Raw genomic sequence first — 16,652 nt, 5'->3', positions numbered from 1 at the left:
TGACAGTAAACAGTGTTCTCCAAACTAAGTCCATATAAACTATGTTATAATTTGTGATTTACAAGGCTTACAAAAAAAAAATTACAGTCCTGACGTCATATTTCCTGCTTCAGCTCCTGTCTCCAGGTTCCTGCCCTGGGTTTCTGCCCTGACTTTCCTCAGTGATGGAGTTGTAAGATGAAGTAAACCCTTTCCTCTCCAAGTTGCTTTCGGTCATGGTGTTAAAACACAGCAACAGAAACCCTAGCTAAGACGCGCTCCAATACCAAATCACACTCAGCTGAGGTGTGGGATTTCAAGCAGCCCCCTCTCCTGTCACCTCACATTTCTGGCTCTGGATGTAGAAATCTCATTTTGGATTTCCCACTTGGGGGCTTTCCTCCTTTGTACGTTGTATTTCTGATTTACAAGGCTTACAAAAAAAAAAAAAATTCAGGTCCTGATGTCACATAGCTCCTACCATTTGTCTCTATAAGCTTCTTTCCATTTTTATCTAACTCTGTACAAAAATTTTAGAGAGCTGAGAAAAGACTACACACAACTCTACATTCTTTTATTCTTATTCAACGTTTCATACATAATTTTATGTAGGTTTTCTATTTATTATTGCCAAAAGCTTTAATATATTCTAAGAAACTGATATATCAGAACTGACATAACCATCTCTCCTCGAGGCACACAGCATCTTTCTGGTTTTGGCTATTTATAATACTGATACTACAGCTATCTTTTTGTATATGCATTTCTTGCATTTGAATTTCCTTATATTCTAAATTTATAGAAGTGAGATGTCTTGGCCATATTTCATGGCAGACACTGAGCTGTGTCTCTTTCCACCTCCCCCGTAAGTTTATAAACTATTTCACAAAGCCCCCAGTGGGTGCATGATTGTAACTCTTTTCTCAGCATCCAGGCTGACATTTTTTTTTCCTCATTTGTTCTCATTTACTAACGAGCTGGGAGCTCACCAGCTTCATCACTTCCTAACAATTCCCTTTGTGTCTCTCTCTTTAACCATGAGCCAAGCCAGACCCATTTCCAAGACTTGGTTTTACTACTTTAGAACAATCTGGAGCGGTGTTTCTCAACCTATGGGTTGTAATCCCTTGCAGGGTCGAATGGCCCTTTCACAGAAGTCAAATATCAGATGTCCTGCATAGCAGATATTTACATTATGTTTCATAATTGTAGTAAAATTACAGTTATGATGTAGCAATGAAATAATTTATAGCTGGGGGGTCACCAACTATATTGTCACCAACAATATAGTTAAAGGGTCTCGGCGTTAGAAAGGCTAAGCACCGCTGCTCTAGAATGATGTGCGCCCTTAGAGCTGTCTTCTCATTTTCCAAGGGAAGCTGGACCAGTGTTACCAGCTTCTAAAACACTCGTGAGGAAGGGGAGGCAGGTCGTAGTGATGAGCGCCCACTGGCCTATAGCCTCTCCCATGGATGGCTGGGGTAGATGCCTATAAATGGCTGTTGGGGTCCCACCTGCACGCTTCCCAGAGACACTTGTGGGGAACACTGGTCCTCTAAAACTGCCCATCCCCACCAAAATCCTTATCCAGTTCAGTAGCCTGTCTGGGTCTCAGAACTTGTCCCTGTCTCGTGTTTTCAGAACAGACACCAGGGGATGAGGGATGATGGCCATTTTAAAGTGACAGTCCAGGCTAGCTGGTCCACACCTGTGGTGCCATCACTCCCCTGCCCTGGGCTGTTTCTTATCCCTCTACTCATTGTGTTCGCTGCTCTGCAATTCGCAAGTCCATCGCTTATCAGCCTTTTGACTAAGATTAAGTGAACGCACGTGCTGACTCTAAATGTAATCTTCAGAGAGGCTCAACCCATTTTCACAAGCGTTGACACCGAGATTCAAACCGTTGCTGACAGGCAGCAACCCAGGTTACTGATCGATGCTTTAGGCCTCCGCTGGCCCCTTCCCGAACAACTGCATCTTTCTCTCAGGTCTAACTGAAGGTGTCTGTTATATTGCAGGGCAGAGAGAAAATAAAGAGAAAATATGTGGACCAGGTCACCTGGGTCCTTTGTTTAAATGGCCATGGGCCCCATTCCTTCAATTTCTCTGGATGACAAGAAATTTTGACTTGAAAGTTTTAAAATCTAATACTGATTGTTGAATTCAGAATGGCAATAGTTACCAGGAATTTTATAAATTATGAGTAAACGTGTTTTTAATTGATAAATCCATATTAAAAATATCAACCTCGCCTAGGCGGTGGTAGCGCATGCCTTTAATCCCAGCACTTGGGAGGCAGAGGCAGGCGGATCTCTGTGAGTTCGAGGCCAGCATGGTCTACAAGAGCTAGTTCCAGGACAGGCTCTAAAGCCCAGAGAAACCCTGTCTCGAAAATCAATCAATCAAACAAACAAACAAAAACCCATCAACCGCAGGTTGGGAAATGGCTCTGTGGTTGAGACTGTTGCTCTTTGCAGAGGACCTGAGTACTCAGCTCTCGTACCCACAGGGTGCTCACAATTTTAACTCCAGCTTCAGGGATCCAGTGCCCTTTTCTGGTGCGCACACGCGCGCGCGCGCGCGCGCACACACACACACACACACACACACACACACACACACACACACACACACTATACAGACAAAGGTACATACACATAAATAAAAATTAAAACCATCACTCTGAAGGGCCAAATTTCCCTTAACAAATATCTTCTGACACCACATACTTCCAGCCTTCTTCCATCAACCTTGGATCTCTCTATCAAAAAGGACAAGAGAGTATGTCTAGAAAAAAAAATGAAGTCACAGAGACCCACGTTCCTGTTTTCTTCTTACTGTGTGATTCAGCAGTTAATTCTCTTAATCTAAGTCTCTGTTTCTTCTTTTGTTACAATTCCTCCTTTGCAGGACACAGCGATGCCTAAGGATGAGGCACAGACAGGTTTGCAGTGACGCCAGGCTGTGCCCACTGACCAGCTCTCCCATTCCTGACCAGTGACACCAGGCTGTGGCCCACTGACCAGCTTCTCCATCCCTGACCAGTGACACCAGGCTGTGCCCACTGACCAGCTCTCCATTCCCTGACCAGTGACACCAGGCTGTGCCCACTGACCAGCTCTCCATCCCTGACCAGTGACACCAGGCTGTGCCCACTGACCAGCACTCCCATCCCTGACCAGTGATGTACCTGGCTGTGCCCACTGACCAGCACTCCCATCCCTGACCAGTGATGTACCTGGCTGTGCCCACTGACCAACACTTCCTCAGCAAAGTGCACCTTCACAGGGTTGGTCTTCAGCCGGGCCCATCTTCTCTTCAGTCAAGAAAGATGACTTGGGGACTCCCTGAAATATATTAACAGGGCCACACTCTGGAGCAGCACATTCATAAAACCATTTACATCTTGTCATTCTTAAAAAAAAAACATAAAAAACCCAGCCTCATGGCTAATGTAGATTCATTTAAGCCCACATGAAAGGAGGGTACCCCATTTAAAGATTTCTTTTCCTAGGATATAAGAAATCCAGCCTAGACAATGTTCTTGTGTGTCTGGACATTGGAAACTCCAAATGGCAGCACACTATTGTGACACAAGGAAGACAAACAGGACTAGAAGGGAAAGACCTGAAGTTTAACCCAAGTGCTACCTCAGGAGCTGTGAAAACATCACACAAATAACTATGAATGGAAGCATGTGTGTGTGTGTGTGTGCCCCGTGATTAAAAGTCTTGCTGTGCAGTCATGAAATCATCAGGACTGAGTTCAGGTCCTAGTTTCTGGGTAACAAAGCTGGATCCCAAGCCTTTCTGGTCTCCATGTGCACACACATGCACACACACCAGACAGGCAGACACATGCACATAAGAAAATAAACCTTAAAAATAACCAGATGACTTTGGCTGTCTTCAGCTTTCTCTGAATTTCAGTCTCTTCATGGCACACATACGAGAGCTAGACAGAGCTCCCTCATGCTCTGGCCTCTGTGGCCAGTGTGACTGGCATTCTCTTCTCCAGACGTACAAGACTCACATTAGTAGGTAAGTTAAATGGCAACCCTTATACAGATCTTATCAGGTCACACCTGTGACACTTGAGCAGTGTTATGACTCAGACCAACAGGACGTGCTCTGACTGCTCAATGGAGTATTCCCAGCTGCATCCCACATTCCCTTCAACACTCTAGCAGGCCTTTTAGGCCAACCTTTAGGATGTCTGTAGTATATAAGGGTCCAAAGATGCCACTCTGTAGCCAGGGGAAGAGATATGTAACAGCAATGGGGAACGTGCTGGAAGCAAAGTACTGAACTTAGACATCACACACCAATGCATGAAGAGAACAAGTGACCCCGAAACTTTAACAAGTGATGTTACTTGGTGTGGCAGGACATACAACCCGTGACTCAGCACACCTCGGAGACTTAGCTGTTTTTCAAATCACAATACTAACAGAAACTCGAGCCTGAGAGGGAAGCATAGCTCTGCTCCCAGGAAGAAACACATGTAGAAATTCTTGGTTTTCCAGTTCGAAAAAATAAATGAAACAGGAAAAGAAAAAGTTGAAATCCAAAGCTAGTGATGAGACCAGACTACCTGAGTAAATTTAAGATTCTGATCCAGGTGACTCTAGGTGCTCATGGAACCAGAAGATGCCACAGTTGGCACTGCCCAAGATCAGAGAAATGAAGACATACTTAAAGCCTACAGATGGCCACTATCAAGTTCTCCACAATGAACATTAAGATTCAGAAAAGCACATACTGGGAAGACTGTTGTTAATTCTTGGTAAAAAAAAACAAAACAAAACAAAACAAAACTAGGAGCCATGCAGAAGGCTATCACTAATGACTAAGGAGTTACCAAGGACAAGTCAGAGCCAACCGAGTTCATTTCTCTTTAGAAGAGAACATTCCAGATTGACTGGCTAGGGTCCTGTGGATACGGCAGAATTCCTTCATTCTTGCAAAGCATTTAATAGTCTCCCCCACAACTCCGCTGTGGAGAACACCAGCTAGATGCAGAGCCATCAGGTGGGTTCAGCAATGGTTTATCTGGGCTCTAAGAGCCCTGCTTCCTTTTTCCCCTTCCCTTCATTATCTGTGCTGGGGATTAAACCCAGGGCCTTGCTCCTGTTAGACAAGAGATCTACCACTGAGCTCTAAGTCCTGATTTCTATCTAAGTAACTCAGGCTTCCTTTGGCTTAACCCTCCTTATTGATGTGTAGCTATGCCTTGGATGGAGACAGAGGAAGAACTTATGAATGCAGAACTGTAGGAGGTTATCAGATCTCAAGCAACAGAAACTGAACGAGATCCATGAGAATCAGGAGAAGCTGAGTCAAAGACCAGAAAAACCCAAGAGCAGATGTTAGAGGGCATAGAGGAACAGGGCTATCAACAGTGAGTGTTCAAAGCATCAGGGAAGCAGCAACACTGAAGACTCAGAAGATGGAGCAACCAGGGACAGAGGAGAAGAGAGGCAGAGGGAGGGAGAGCAGGGATCTACAAGAGGCAATCACAGCTTCTCACGCTAGGGAGGGCAACCTCCTAAAAGTTAGGGCTAGACCTGGAACGTGTTAAAGAAAATTAGCTGCCTGAGACTGGAAGTGGAGGACACCGGAGAAGAGGAGGCTCCTTGACAAGAAAGGACGATGATTACAGTTGGCAACTCTACAAATTAGCCTTTTAGTCTCAGGACCATAAAAGCACAGCCAAAACACCCGCCAAGGCAACATAACCTGACAGAGATTAATAGGAAGAGTGACTCTGAGGGGGGGAAATCAATTGGACAAGCAAGGGATGGAGGGCTCAGCTTAGAAGCTATTTATTTGAAAGCCCGCTCACTATTTTGCTGACCACAAATCGCACCCATGCCAACAATGTGATTGGCCTTGCCAAGTGTTAATCCATTTCTGAGCTCCACTAGCATGTTTGGTGCACATCAGAAGTGACCCTTCATTCCCAGGAGTACTCTTTGGCTGTTGGTGGAATACTGGACTTTTCTGGATGGCACCATTTGCAAGTATTTTAGGGTTTCTATTGCTGTGAAGAGACACCATGATCATGGCAATTCTCATAAAGGAAAATGTTTAATTGGGGTGGCTTATGTTTTCAGAGGTTTAGTCCACTATCATCATGGTGCAACATGGTGGAATGCAGGCAGACATGGTGCTGGAGAAGGACTGTTGGTCCTACATCTTGCAGGCAATAGGAAGTGAACTGAGTGCCACACTGAGAGAAGCTTGAGCAAAGGAGACCTCAAATCCTGCCCCCACAGGAATACACTTCCTCCTCAAAGCCCACCCCCACAGTGACACACTTCCTCCAACAAGGCCACAGCTACTCCAACAAAGCCAAACCTCCAAATAGTGCCACTCCCTATGTGATTATGGAGCCAATTACATCCGATCTACCACAGCAAGAATCACTACAAGATTGTAATCCACCAAGAACATCATCCGCAGAGTGAGAACTCACAAAACACACTGATGAGAAGTAACTGTTCAGCTTGAAGACATGAAAGCCATATTGTCAAATCTCAGAAGAGCTATCTCAGACAAGGTAGACTATTTTGATCTAGGATCGTCAGTGGGAGTTACAAGAAATTGGGGCCTGTCATTCCTGGAACTGTGAAACTAGCTACTTTGAGAAAGAATGGATCCATTGGAAAAGCCCAACACAGGGTCCACACAGTGGCTCCTGTGTTCTCACATCTGCATGCCAGCATTGCAAACCAGGCATCAGGCATCAGTCATATTATGTAAATACATTGATATTTTAAAGGAAAAATTCGGATGATATGAACTACCATTTATCCTAGGATTTCTGAACTCTTCCTGGGCTCACTGATAAAATGTGTTTTTGTTGCAGTTAATGCTTCAAAGTGTTAAGAGTAGAAAAAACTATCAGGGGCTGGAGAGATGGCTCAGAGGTTAAGAGCATTGCCTGCTCTTCCAAAGGTCCTGAGTTCAATTCCCAGCAACCACATGGTGGCTCACAATCATCTATAATGAGGTCTGGCGCCCTCTTCTGGCCAGCAGGCATACACACAGACAGAATATTGTATACATAATAAATAAATAAATATTAAAAAAAAAAAAGAAAAAACTATCAGCCAGGTGTGGTGGCAGATTCCTTTAATCCCAGCACTTGGGAGACAGGGGCAGGTGGATCTCTGTGAGTTCTAGGCTGGCCTGATCTACAGAGTGAGTTCCAGGACAGCCAAGGCTACACAGAGAAACCCTGTCTTGAAAGAAAAAGAAAAAGAAAAAAAATGCTGGTCAAGAGAATGGACTCTCTGGCCTGAGTAGACTTAAATTCCAGTTGGGCTGGTTCAGTCACTCTGGCTAAGGGACCACCTACGGGAGGGAGGCTCACCTTAAGCTATACTAACAAGGTAGTATACCTAGCTCTCTAATGAGATACTGTTCTCTTCCCTTCCCAGAAGCCCTGCTCCTAGTGCAGGAGCTCACTGAAGTCAAGTGGTATAGATCTGCCCTTAGGAAGAGCATTGTGTCCTTTTCCTTTTCTCTTTTCTCAGCATGCTTTCTTTAACCCTTTGGGCTCCCCCACCAATGTTTAGGGTTCTATTTCTCTAAGCCTCCTGCCTCTGCCACGTAGCTGCTAGCCTGCCATGTGTCTGACTGCCATGCCAGCTTCAATGTGTGGCTTTTCCCTTCTCTCCTCCGTGTTTTTCTTCTAGGCAGCCGCTGAGGCTCACAGCATGCTTGCCCCAGGACTTTTCTTTTAAACTCTAATAAAAATCATTCATTTTGAGGCTGGAGAGATGGCTGAGTGGGGTTAAGAGCACTGGCTGCTCCTTCCAGAAGACCTGAGTTCAATTCCTAGTATCCACACCAGATGGTTCATAATTGCCTGTAATTACAGCTCCCTCGGGCACTGCATTCACGTATACAACCCCCCACAAACACATACCCAAGCACATAATTTAAGAAAAATAACAATGATTATTTTCCCCCCTGAGACAGGGTTTCTCTGTGTATCTTTGGCTGTCCTGGAACTCACTCTGTAGACCAGGCTGGCCTCAAACTAAGAGATCTTCCTGCCTCTGCTTCCTTGAGTGCTGGGATTAAAGGTGCGCACCACTACTGCCTGGCTCTTAACTTTTTAAAATGCAAATTTTAAGCTAGAATATATTTTTCCAAAAAAATCTGTGTCCTAGCTATGAAAAGTAGTCATCAATGCTCTAGTTTTGGATTTTATAATTCCCAATCTGTTTAAATTACTTGAGGATTCCAAGAATCTACCATGACCACAGCAATGCCAAGCCTCCCTGTTGAAGCTAGTCATGTCTGCTCATGTTGCACTGTCTGTAAAATGTTTTGGAACACTTCTGATGGTGGCCTGGGAGGTCAGCCTAAGGTCAGGGCATTTCTCAGGGATCCTGCTGGCCAGAAATGGGGTTTCTGCAGATTCTCCTGAGTGCAGTACTCACATTCTACCCGGAAAGCTGGGTATTGGAACACAGACTTTTTTCCTTCCCTACGTTTCAGTTTTTAAGGAATAAAATACACACTGTTCTCTGCCTCACAGATCAAGTGTTCTATTTTGTCCAGTTCGTGGAACTGCTGTGGGAAACCCTTGCCTAATTAAGATTAAGATGCTTCCCATTGAGATGATAATAAGCTAAATAAAAAGAATGACTTACACCTGCACTGTTATTGATGCTGAGTAGCTATTCCCACTTTCATATTGGGTTCACATTATTTCATAGGCAAACTCTGGTTAGCATAGAAAAGTCTCCATTTAGTGTGCATGGAACATCCAGCTTCTCATATTTATAGCAAACATTTTAATCCTAATTGGGTGACTCTCCTTCCCTCCATCGTTTTCAAAGAAATAAAAAGAAAGCACTTGTTGAACAGGGAGAAGAGACGAGGTTTTCGTTTATGAACGAACGTTCAGACCACAGAAATGTTACATTTTCACACAACTGAAGGGCCATTTCTCCCACAATGCCTTTTTCCTAGCCCCATATGCACAGGAAATCCTTCAAAAGCCAATGGTCTGACAGCCAATCAGCCATATTGTTTACATCTTATTTTTATTTATTCAAAATTACATTTATTTATTGTGTGTACACACATGTGTGCATGTGTGTGTATGTGTGGTGACAACCACATGCCACAGTGTCCACATGGAGGTCAGAAAACAACTTGGAGGAATCAGTTCTTTCACTGTCTGGGTCCCAGACATTGAATTCAGGTCATCAGGAATGACAACTATATATATTCTCGAACACCATATGGTATGTGATAAAGTTGCCTTCATCCCAACTACTTAAAAACATTAAGGGTAGTTATACACACCTATAATACCAGCACTCGGAAGGAGGATCCACTATAAGATGTAGATTTTGATTTTTATTAATTTAATTAATTAATCATTTCAGTTGATTGTTTGGTTTACAGAGGCAGGATCTCATCTAGCCCAGCTTGGCCTCCATCTGGGTATGCAGCCAAGGCGGGTTTTGAACTTCTGACCCATCTGCCTCTGCCTGACCATTTCATGCACCACACTTGGCTATCTTATTAGTTTTTATTTTTTTCTCCAACTTCTTTTCACCAAAATACTTAACTGATATATTTCCTTTTTTATAATTAATATATTTCCTTTAAATAATAAAACAGTTAAGGCTATGAATTTTACCCTGATCATAGCTTCAACACAACAATTTTGTTGTTGTTTGGAGATATGGTCTCTTCCATGTAGTCCTAGCTGTCCTAGAACTCACTATGGAAACCAGGCTGGCCTCGAACCCACAGACCTCCTTCTTCCTTCCTCTCCTCTGGAGGGAGTAACTGGGGTTAATAATGTGTGTGCCCCCACACTCATCTTAGGTTTTATTTTAAATTATATTCCAGAAAAGGAATTTTTGTTTTTATGCATTTTTAATAGGGTCTCATATATAACCTAAGATAGCCTGGACCTTGCTCTGAAGCCCAGGTTGGCCCCCCAAACATTTGATCCTCCTGCCTCAGTCTCCTGAGACGCTGGGGTTAAGTGTAAGCCTCCACATCCATACCTACATGCGTTTCGTACTTGTTAATTTTAATGGAGGGAGAGTACAGTTTTTTGTTTGTTTTTCTTTCTTTTTTTACTCTTTTGGTTCTTTGGGGACCTGCCCCACCTAAATCACAGAAGGCTTATTCTTTTTTATGAATGCCTTTAGCTTGGCTTATTTCTAGACAGCTTTTCTTAAATTATCCTAATCTACCTTTTGCTCTGGGCTTTATCTTCTCTATTAGTATACCTTTCCTTACTTCTTACTCTGTGGCTTACTATTGTGAGGCTGGGTGGCTGGTCCCGGGGTCCTCTCTCCTTTTCTTATCCCAATCTTCTCTTCCCAGGATTCCGTCTCTCTATTTATTCTCTCTACCACCAGCCCCCACCTATCCTTTCTCCTGCCCAAGTTACTGGCCGTTCAGCTCTTTATTAAACCAATCAGGTGCTTTAGGTAGGCAAAGTAACACAGCTTCACAGAGTCAAACAAATGCAACATAAAAGAATGGAACACATCTTTGTATCATTAAATGTTCTACAGCATAAACAAATGTAACACATCTTCAACTAATATTCACAACCGGGGGGTGTTACTGCATATTCTTGTTAATCTAATATATAGTCAATTAGGTTAGGTTATTAAATACAATTAAAATTCCCTATGCTGCTCCCTCTTCCTTTTTTGATCTATGTGTAGCCAAATTCTTCAAATGTGAATTTTTTTGTCTATGTATCCTCCCTGGTCAGTTTCCTCTCACAACTTGATCCCAGGAGTTCCCCTGGACCTGTACCAAGGGCCCCTTTGGTGGTCCAGGAGTGCCATTTTCTGACTGTGCCCTACCTAGCGGTGGGCCTCAGCTGATAAAACTGTCACAGGTGACACTTCATTTGGTGCTTTGGATGACCTATTACACAGGCAAGGCATTTGCTGTCACCCATTATTTTTACCCAGTGACAACTAGAAGGAGGGACTTGTCCAAAGTCATCCCCCCTAAGCCTGCCTTGCAGCTCCCGGTGCTGCCCCTCCATGAGCCTACCCTGCATTACACACGGTCTCCTCCCTGAACGACAGGTCCCCAAAGTCCAGACCATATCTGCTTCCTCCATAGCTCCTGTGGTTAGGAGGTCTCCAGGTCATGTTGGCTGACTAGCCATCCCCTGCCGGGCAGCTGCCACCCTCTGCCCTCTGCCCTCCTTCACAAGGGATCTCCTCAAGGAGCGAAAGAATCTTGGGGTCAAGGAGAGTGAAATTAACATATAAGACAAAAGAGAGAGAGATTTACCGATGTGCAGCGAACAACAGTCATCGAAAGAGCATCTTCAGTTTCCCTGAAAAACAGAAGAGGATAAAAGAAAAACAGTCATTCATGTGTATGTGTATGTGTGTGGTGTGTGTATGGTGTGTTTGTGTAGTGTGCATGTGTATGTGGTGTGCGTGTGGTGTGTTGTATATGGCGTCTGTGCGTATGGTGTGTGTGGTATGTAGGATGTGTGGTATGCATGGGGGTGTGTGTGTATGTGGTATGTGTGTGTGGTGTGTATGTGGGTATGGTGTATGTGTGTGTGTGTTGTGTTTCTGTCTGGTACATTGTGATAAAGCTGCATCTCTAGAAAGGCTTCTCGGGCTCAGCAAGCTAAGGAGGACCTGGGAGTGCTCCTTCTGCCTGGATGCCCGCCTCTGCCATGTGGACACTCCACGGCCAACCAACCTTAAGGCTCCTCCTTTACTCTCATGTTGTAGGGAGCTCATACAGTTGTATACCGGCTAATTTTATGTCCAAAGATAATGTTATTTCTAAAAGTACAGTAATAACACAGGTAATTTAATTGTTTCAAAACACATAGGCTAAACATTCCTCTGTCGATAACAATCTATCAGCTAAAAGCTAACTCTTGGTGGCGTTTGGGCACACACAGGTCTCTGCAATGAGCCCAAAGCATGTAATCAAGACACGGAATAGACATTTTTATCTCAAGTTATCTTGGAGATTTCAAAGCGATCAAACAGGTACCTGTCACACCCCCACTTTCCTTAACAAAGAAGCAGGAGCTAGGGCAAGATCTCCACCCCACTTTGCCATGCCTACCCACAAGAAGAAGCACTTTATAAACTTTCATTTGACTTCCTGCAATACAAAACATGTAGGCCCGTGGAGAGGTGGGTACATCATTCCCTTGATGGTTAAACTCAACCTGAGGATCTCCACTGTCTGGGGGTTGCCTCTGCTCCAGTTCATGTGAGCGCAGCCCTTTTCGGGGGTAAATCACACAAATGCAAGGTCCCGGAGGTCCTGGTGGCTGCTCTATTAAGGATATTTTGGGTTTAAAAGATTTTTGGAGAAATTAGAAAGACTTTGTTGCTGTTACTGTCAGATTAGGGTTTTTTTTTTCTTCTTTTGTTTTTCTGAGATAGGGTTTCCCAGTAGCTATGGAGCCAGTCCTGGAACTCACGCTGTAGACCAGGCTGGCCCTGAATTTACAGAGATCCCACCACCTCTGTCTCCTGAGTGCTGGGATTAAAGGCGTCGCCACCGCCGCCCAGCAGTTTTGTTTGTTTGCCCTTTTCAATGGGAAATGAGTAAAACACTCACCTGCTTTTAGACACAGGACGCCAAGCTATAACAGCAATCCCTCCTGCTGGGAGTCCCACTGCACAGGGAGCAGGGTGACAACACATGCCAGTAGTCAGAAGGTCACCGTGGTGGCTCTTCTGGGAAAATGACACTGGATCTTGCTGACCTGACACCCAGGACCTTCTATAATCTGCAGAGCCTCAGCATTCCTCTGCTCCCCATCCATTGCCTCAGCTTATATTTGCCCAGAACATCACCCAAGTTCTACCCAGCAAGAAAAGGTCTGCTGCGAAAGAGGCTGGCCCAGTGCCTGCCTTGCAGGCACAAAGCCCTGGATTCGCTCCTCAGCATCCCATAAACCCGATGTGGTAAACACACACCTGTCTCCTAGCACTGCAGGAGGTGGGGGCAGGAAGATATAAGTTCCAAGGCCATGTGAGTTTGCCGCCAGCTGAAACTACGTGAGACTTGCTCTCAAATAAAGAGATAAATAAAGTTAAAAAGGTATAGCTGAAGTATTTCTGGACTCTTCTCTGCTTCATCAAATTGCGGCTTCTTCCTAAGTTGGAGTCTCTTGTGTCTGTAGCCTTGCTTCTCATGCCTGCTCACCCTCATCCCAGAAAGGTGTACACACATGGACCAGCACAGGCTTCTAAGTGGCTGCGAGAAGATTGCCTCTGCCTTCGAGGGTTGTTCCTTGCCCAGACTAGATGCTCAAGTGAGCAGAGAGGGGCCAACTGTACCCTAAACACCCAGTTCTAGACTGTGACTTAAAGTTATAAATACATTCGTGGATTCCTTGGAGTTTAAAACTGAATGACAGAAGAGTTAGCGCCACTGAAAAAATCTGTTGGAAGCGGTCCTCTTTGGGGAAAACAGCCCAATGACTTAGAAAGCAAACTCTGAAGTTCTATATTTACTTAAAATTGCCGAATCCTTCCTTGCCTGCTTCACAGACTCAGTTAAGGACCTGGCATTCCTGAAGCAATACTGGGCTTGGTTTCATAAATTCTTCGTGAATCTTAACTTGAACTCTGTCTGTCTGTCTGTCTGTCTCCACGGTAAAATGTGCTTCTTGAGGGGCGGACGTGGGGGTTCTGCACCTTCAGTCCCTCCTTCTCTGGCTGTGTGGGTTTCTGCCTCACTGGGATCTTGCTCAGAGAAAGAGCATCCCGCAAAGCCAGGCCAGGCCAGTTCACAAGGCAACACACTAGCCTCCCCTAACTCTGGCTTCTCGTTTCCATTAAATATAAAGTCACAGAGTCAGCGCTGATTAGACAAATGAGAAGCCAGAGCCTTGCACGTCCTGACGCCGTCTCTTCAGTCTCCTCTCCACCCGTCGTCACTCCTACTTGTCTAACTTAATAACCCAGGGGCCAACCTCCCAGTGCCCACACAGTCTCTTCATCTTCCTAGGCGTCCCCTGCACACCTGTCTTGCTCGTGGGAAGGTTCAGGCAGACAGGAAAGCAGTCGTGCAAATCGCGATGACACAGAGAGAGAGAGAGATGTGGGTGTCACAGCAATGAAATCGCACATACGCCAGTCAGGCTGCCACAGGAAGACACTCCAGGAGACAGCGACAGGGTTAAAGACAAGCAAACCTACTGGCGTCTATTTAGTTCAAGCTTTGGCACATGCTACCGTCAATCCTTAGAGGATAGGGCCAATGGAGTATCCACCAGGAAACTCCCCACAGTGCTTAGCATGGAGTCTTGGGCACAGTGATGGTTTGATAAGTAAGCATCCTGTGCCAATTGAAGATCCGTAGGCAGGTGGAAGCCAGCAGACCATACTACGGCCACGGCCCAAACACTAGTCCTGGTGCTTTGAAGGGGACAGGGCCTGCCTAAACGCTGGGTGAGCCACAGCACTCCTAAGGATTAGCTTTGCTCTTCCATCCCCTGTGTGGCTCTGGTCGCTGGAAGACAGGTGAATACCTGAGAATATCAACGGCTCGTTCACAGGAAAGGTCTTCAGCTGGCTCATTGTTCAGTTGAAGAATCTGATCCCCGGGGAAAAGCTTGCCATGAGCAGAGCCGCCTGTTGGGTAGAAAATCGGTAACTGCTCAGGCTAGAAAGGCTGAGACCCCACAAGTCACAGTGTACCCCAGTCTAGGTCCCTTGGGCACTGGCTCGTATGCAGCATCATTTTCCTCATTATAAGCCACTGTTTCAAGACCGGTCTCCTCATAAGCCACTACATTCTCCTTAGTTTCAAGAGATGGGGGAGCCTGTCCACAGGAAGAAAGGGAACAGAAACCATCCAAACCATCACAGCGGGCCAAGGGATTGTTCTTCTCCCCTCCAAGGAACTGAGTGTGTGTATATCCCTACGGAAATAAATGGAAATTAATATATTCTAACCAGCCTCAAATCTAACACCAACACATAGCTGAAGCATGCAAACAGGCACTGGGTGCGCCAGCCTGCGTCTCTACTTCCGGCACAACCTACATTTCACAGAGACTCAAGAGAAAACAAATCAATAGTCTCTCTCTCTCTTCCTCCCTCCTCCCTCCCTCCCTCCCTCCTCTCCCTCCCTCCCTCCCTCCCTCCCTCTCTCTCTCTCTCTTCCTTCCTTCCTCCCTCCCTTCAGAAGCTTCACAGCCTGGACCTGCAGGATTCAAATAGGGCCAGATTAGCCAAATACCTTCCCTGTCCGACATTGATCTGAAAGCCACAGGAGTGCTGAGCCCGGGGCCAAGGCCAGGGGAGGCTATGGCTCAGGGCAGCGAGTGATCCCAGGGCCACTTCAATTTTGGCACAAAAATCATGTGAAAAGTCCAAGACAGAATGAGGTCAGAATTTCCAGTTTCCCAGGTAGCATTTTCTGTCTTTCTTACAGGCCGGGGATTGGGGTAGGGGGAGAGAAGCTACTTCCCTAAGAGGGCCTAGATCCTTTTCTGTTTCCCCCATCAGCCCCTACCTGCTGTGACAGCCACCACTGTGAGAGGCAGTGTCTCCGAAATATGAAATCCATAGTTTCTGGAGGGAGGGCATCTTTGTCCGAGTGTTACGGTGTGGCCTCACTGTCGTGAGAAGCACTGCGCTTGGGCTCCCGGGTGGCCCATCAGCTGCAGCAACTCTAGCCCTAGAAGAGAAGGAGTAGGCTGAAAAAAAACAAAACAAAGCAACAGAATTCCAGAAGTAGATACCCAACAGCTCCGGGGTGGTGCAGAGAAAGCTGAGGCTAAGTAGACACCAGACCTTCTCTTTCAGGCTCAGAACCAGGGCTTTGCCCGTAGTAGGCAAGAGCTCGGCCACCAAGCTAAATCTTCAGCACTTGGTTTGGGATATAAGGTACGGTTATACAGTTAGGTGGCCTCCAATCTTGAACACCTTTCTCCTTCTGCTTCCAAGTGCTGAGAGAGATGAGACACGATGCTGGTGACAGTACCAAACAGGACTCAGCACCGCACTCGGGAGTTGAGGTCATGAGATGCCGTGGGCACTCAGAAGGTGGAAGAGCAGTTCCCACTTTGCAGGGATGGGGACAGGAATCCTGCCTGGACAAGGGAGGGTTTGGGTTGCACCTAGAGAACCGCAGCCCAGGTTCTGGACTACAGAGGAGACCAATGACGGGCATCCCAGTAGAGAGTACTGCTGGAGCAGAGGAGGGAACACACAGGAAGTACAGGAGCGAGAGCCACTCTGTTTAAAGGTTTCATTTTGATTTTTTAAAATGTGTCTGTGTGTGCCTATGTGTGTATGTGAACACGTGTGGGGACTCATGGAAGCCAGATGGAGGGCACTGGGAGTCCCTGGAGCTGGACTTACAGGAGGTTGTGAGCCATACAACATGGGTACTGGGAACTGAATTCTCGGTTTCTCCGCAAGAGCAGCCAGTTCTTTAACATCTGAGCTGTCTACTTCTGCTTAGATGTTTGATGACAGCTTATCTTATAAACGGATGTTCCTTAGGTGGTTTACCTACTTAGCTTTAGAATGCACTTTTGTTCTGCTAAGCTTTGTAACTGTGAGGATTTCTACATGAATGCCAGCCAGGACTGCCTCAGTACTAATCTCTAAACCATATCTACCATCACTAATCTAAAGCAGGCAAGTTGAAAGAGGT

At 45.7% G+C, this 16,652-nt stretch overlaps 1 protein-coding gene across 1 annotated transcript in view; it reads right to left on the bottom strand.

The window, feature by feature from the left end:
• Positions 1-16,163, bottom strand: part of Frmpd1 (FERM and PDZ domain containing 1) — a 38,202-nt gene extending 22,039 nt beyond the window's left edge. The window contains 7 exon segments of the mRNA XM_042055957.1: positions 3,218-3,286; positions 3,288-3,326; positions 11,286-11,331; positions 14,515-14,617; positions 15,504-15,600; positions 15,602-15,687; positions 15,890-16,163. Of these exon segments, the coding sequence (XP_041911891.1) occupies positions 3,218-3,286; positions 3,288-3,326; positions 11,286-11,331; positions 14,515-14,617; positions 15,504-15,600; positions 15,602-15,687; positions 15,890-16,163 (714 nt within the window).
• Positions 16,164-16,652: the final 489 nt, after the last annotated feature.

This window comes from Arvicola amphibius, chromosome 11 (genome assembly GCF_903992535.2).
Source record: "Arvicola amphibius chromosome 11, mArvAmp1.2, whole genome shotgun sequence".
NCBI classification, from domain to species: Eukaryota; Metazoa; Chordata; class Mammalia; order Rodentia; family Cricetidae; genus Arvicola; species Arvicola amphibius.
This window is presented reverse-complemented; position numbering and strand designations above follow the sequence as displayed.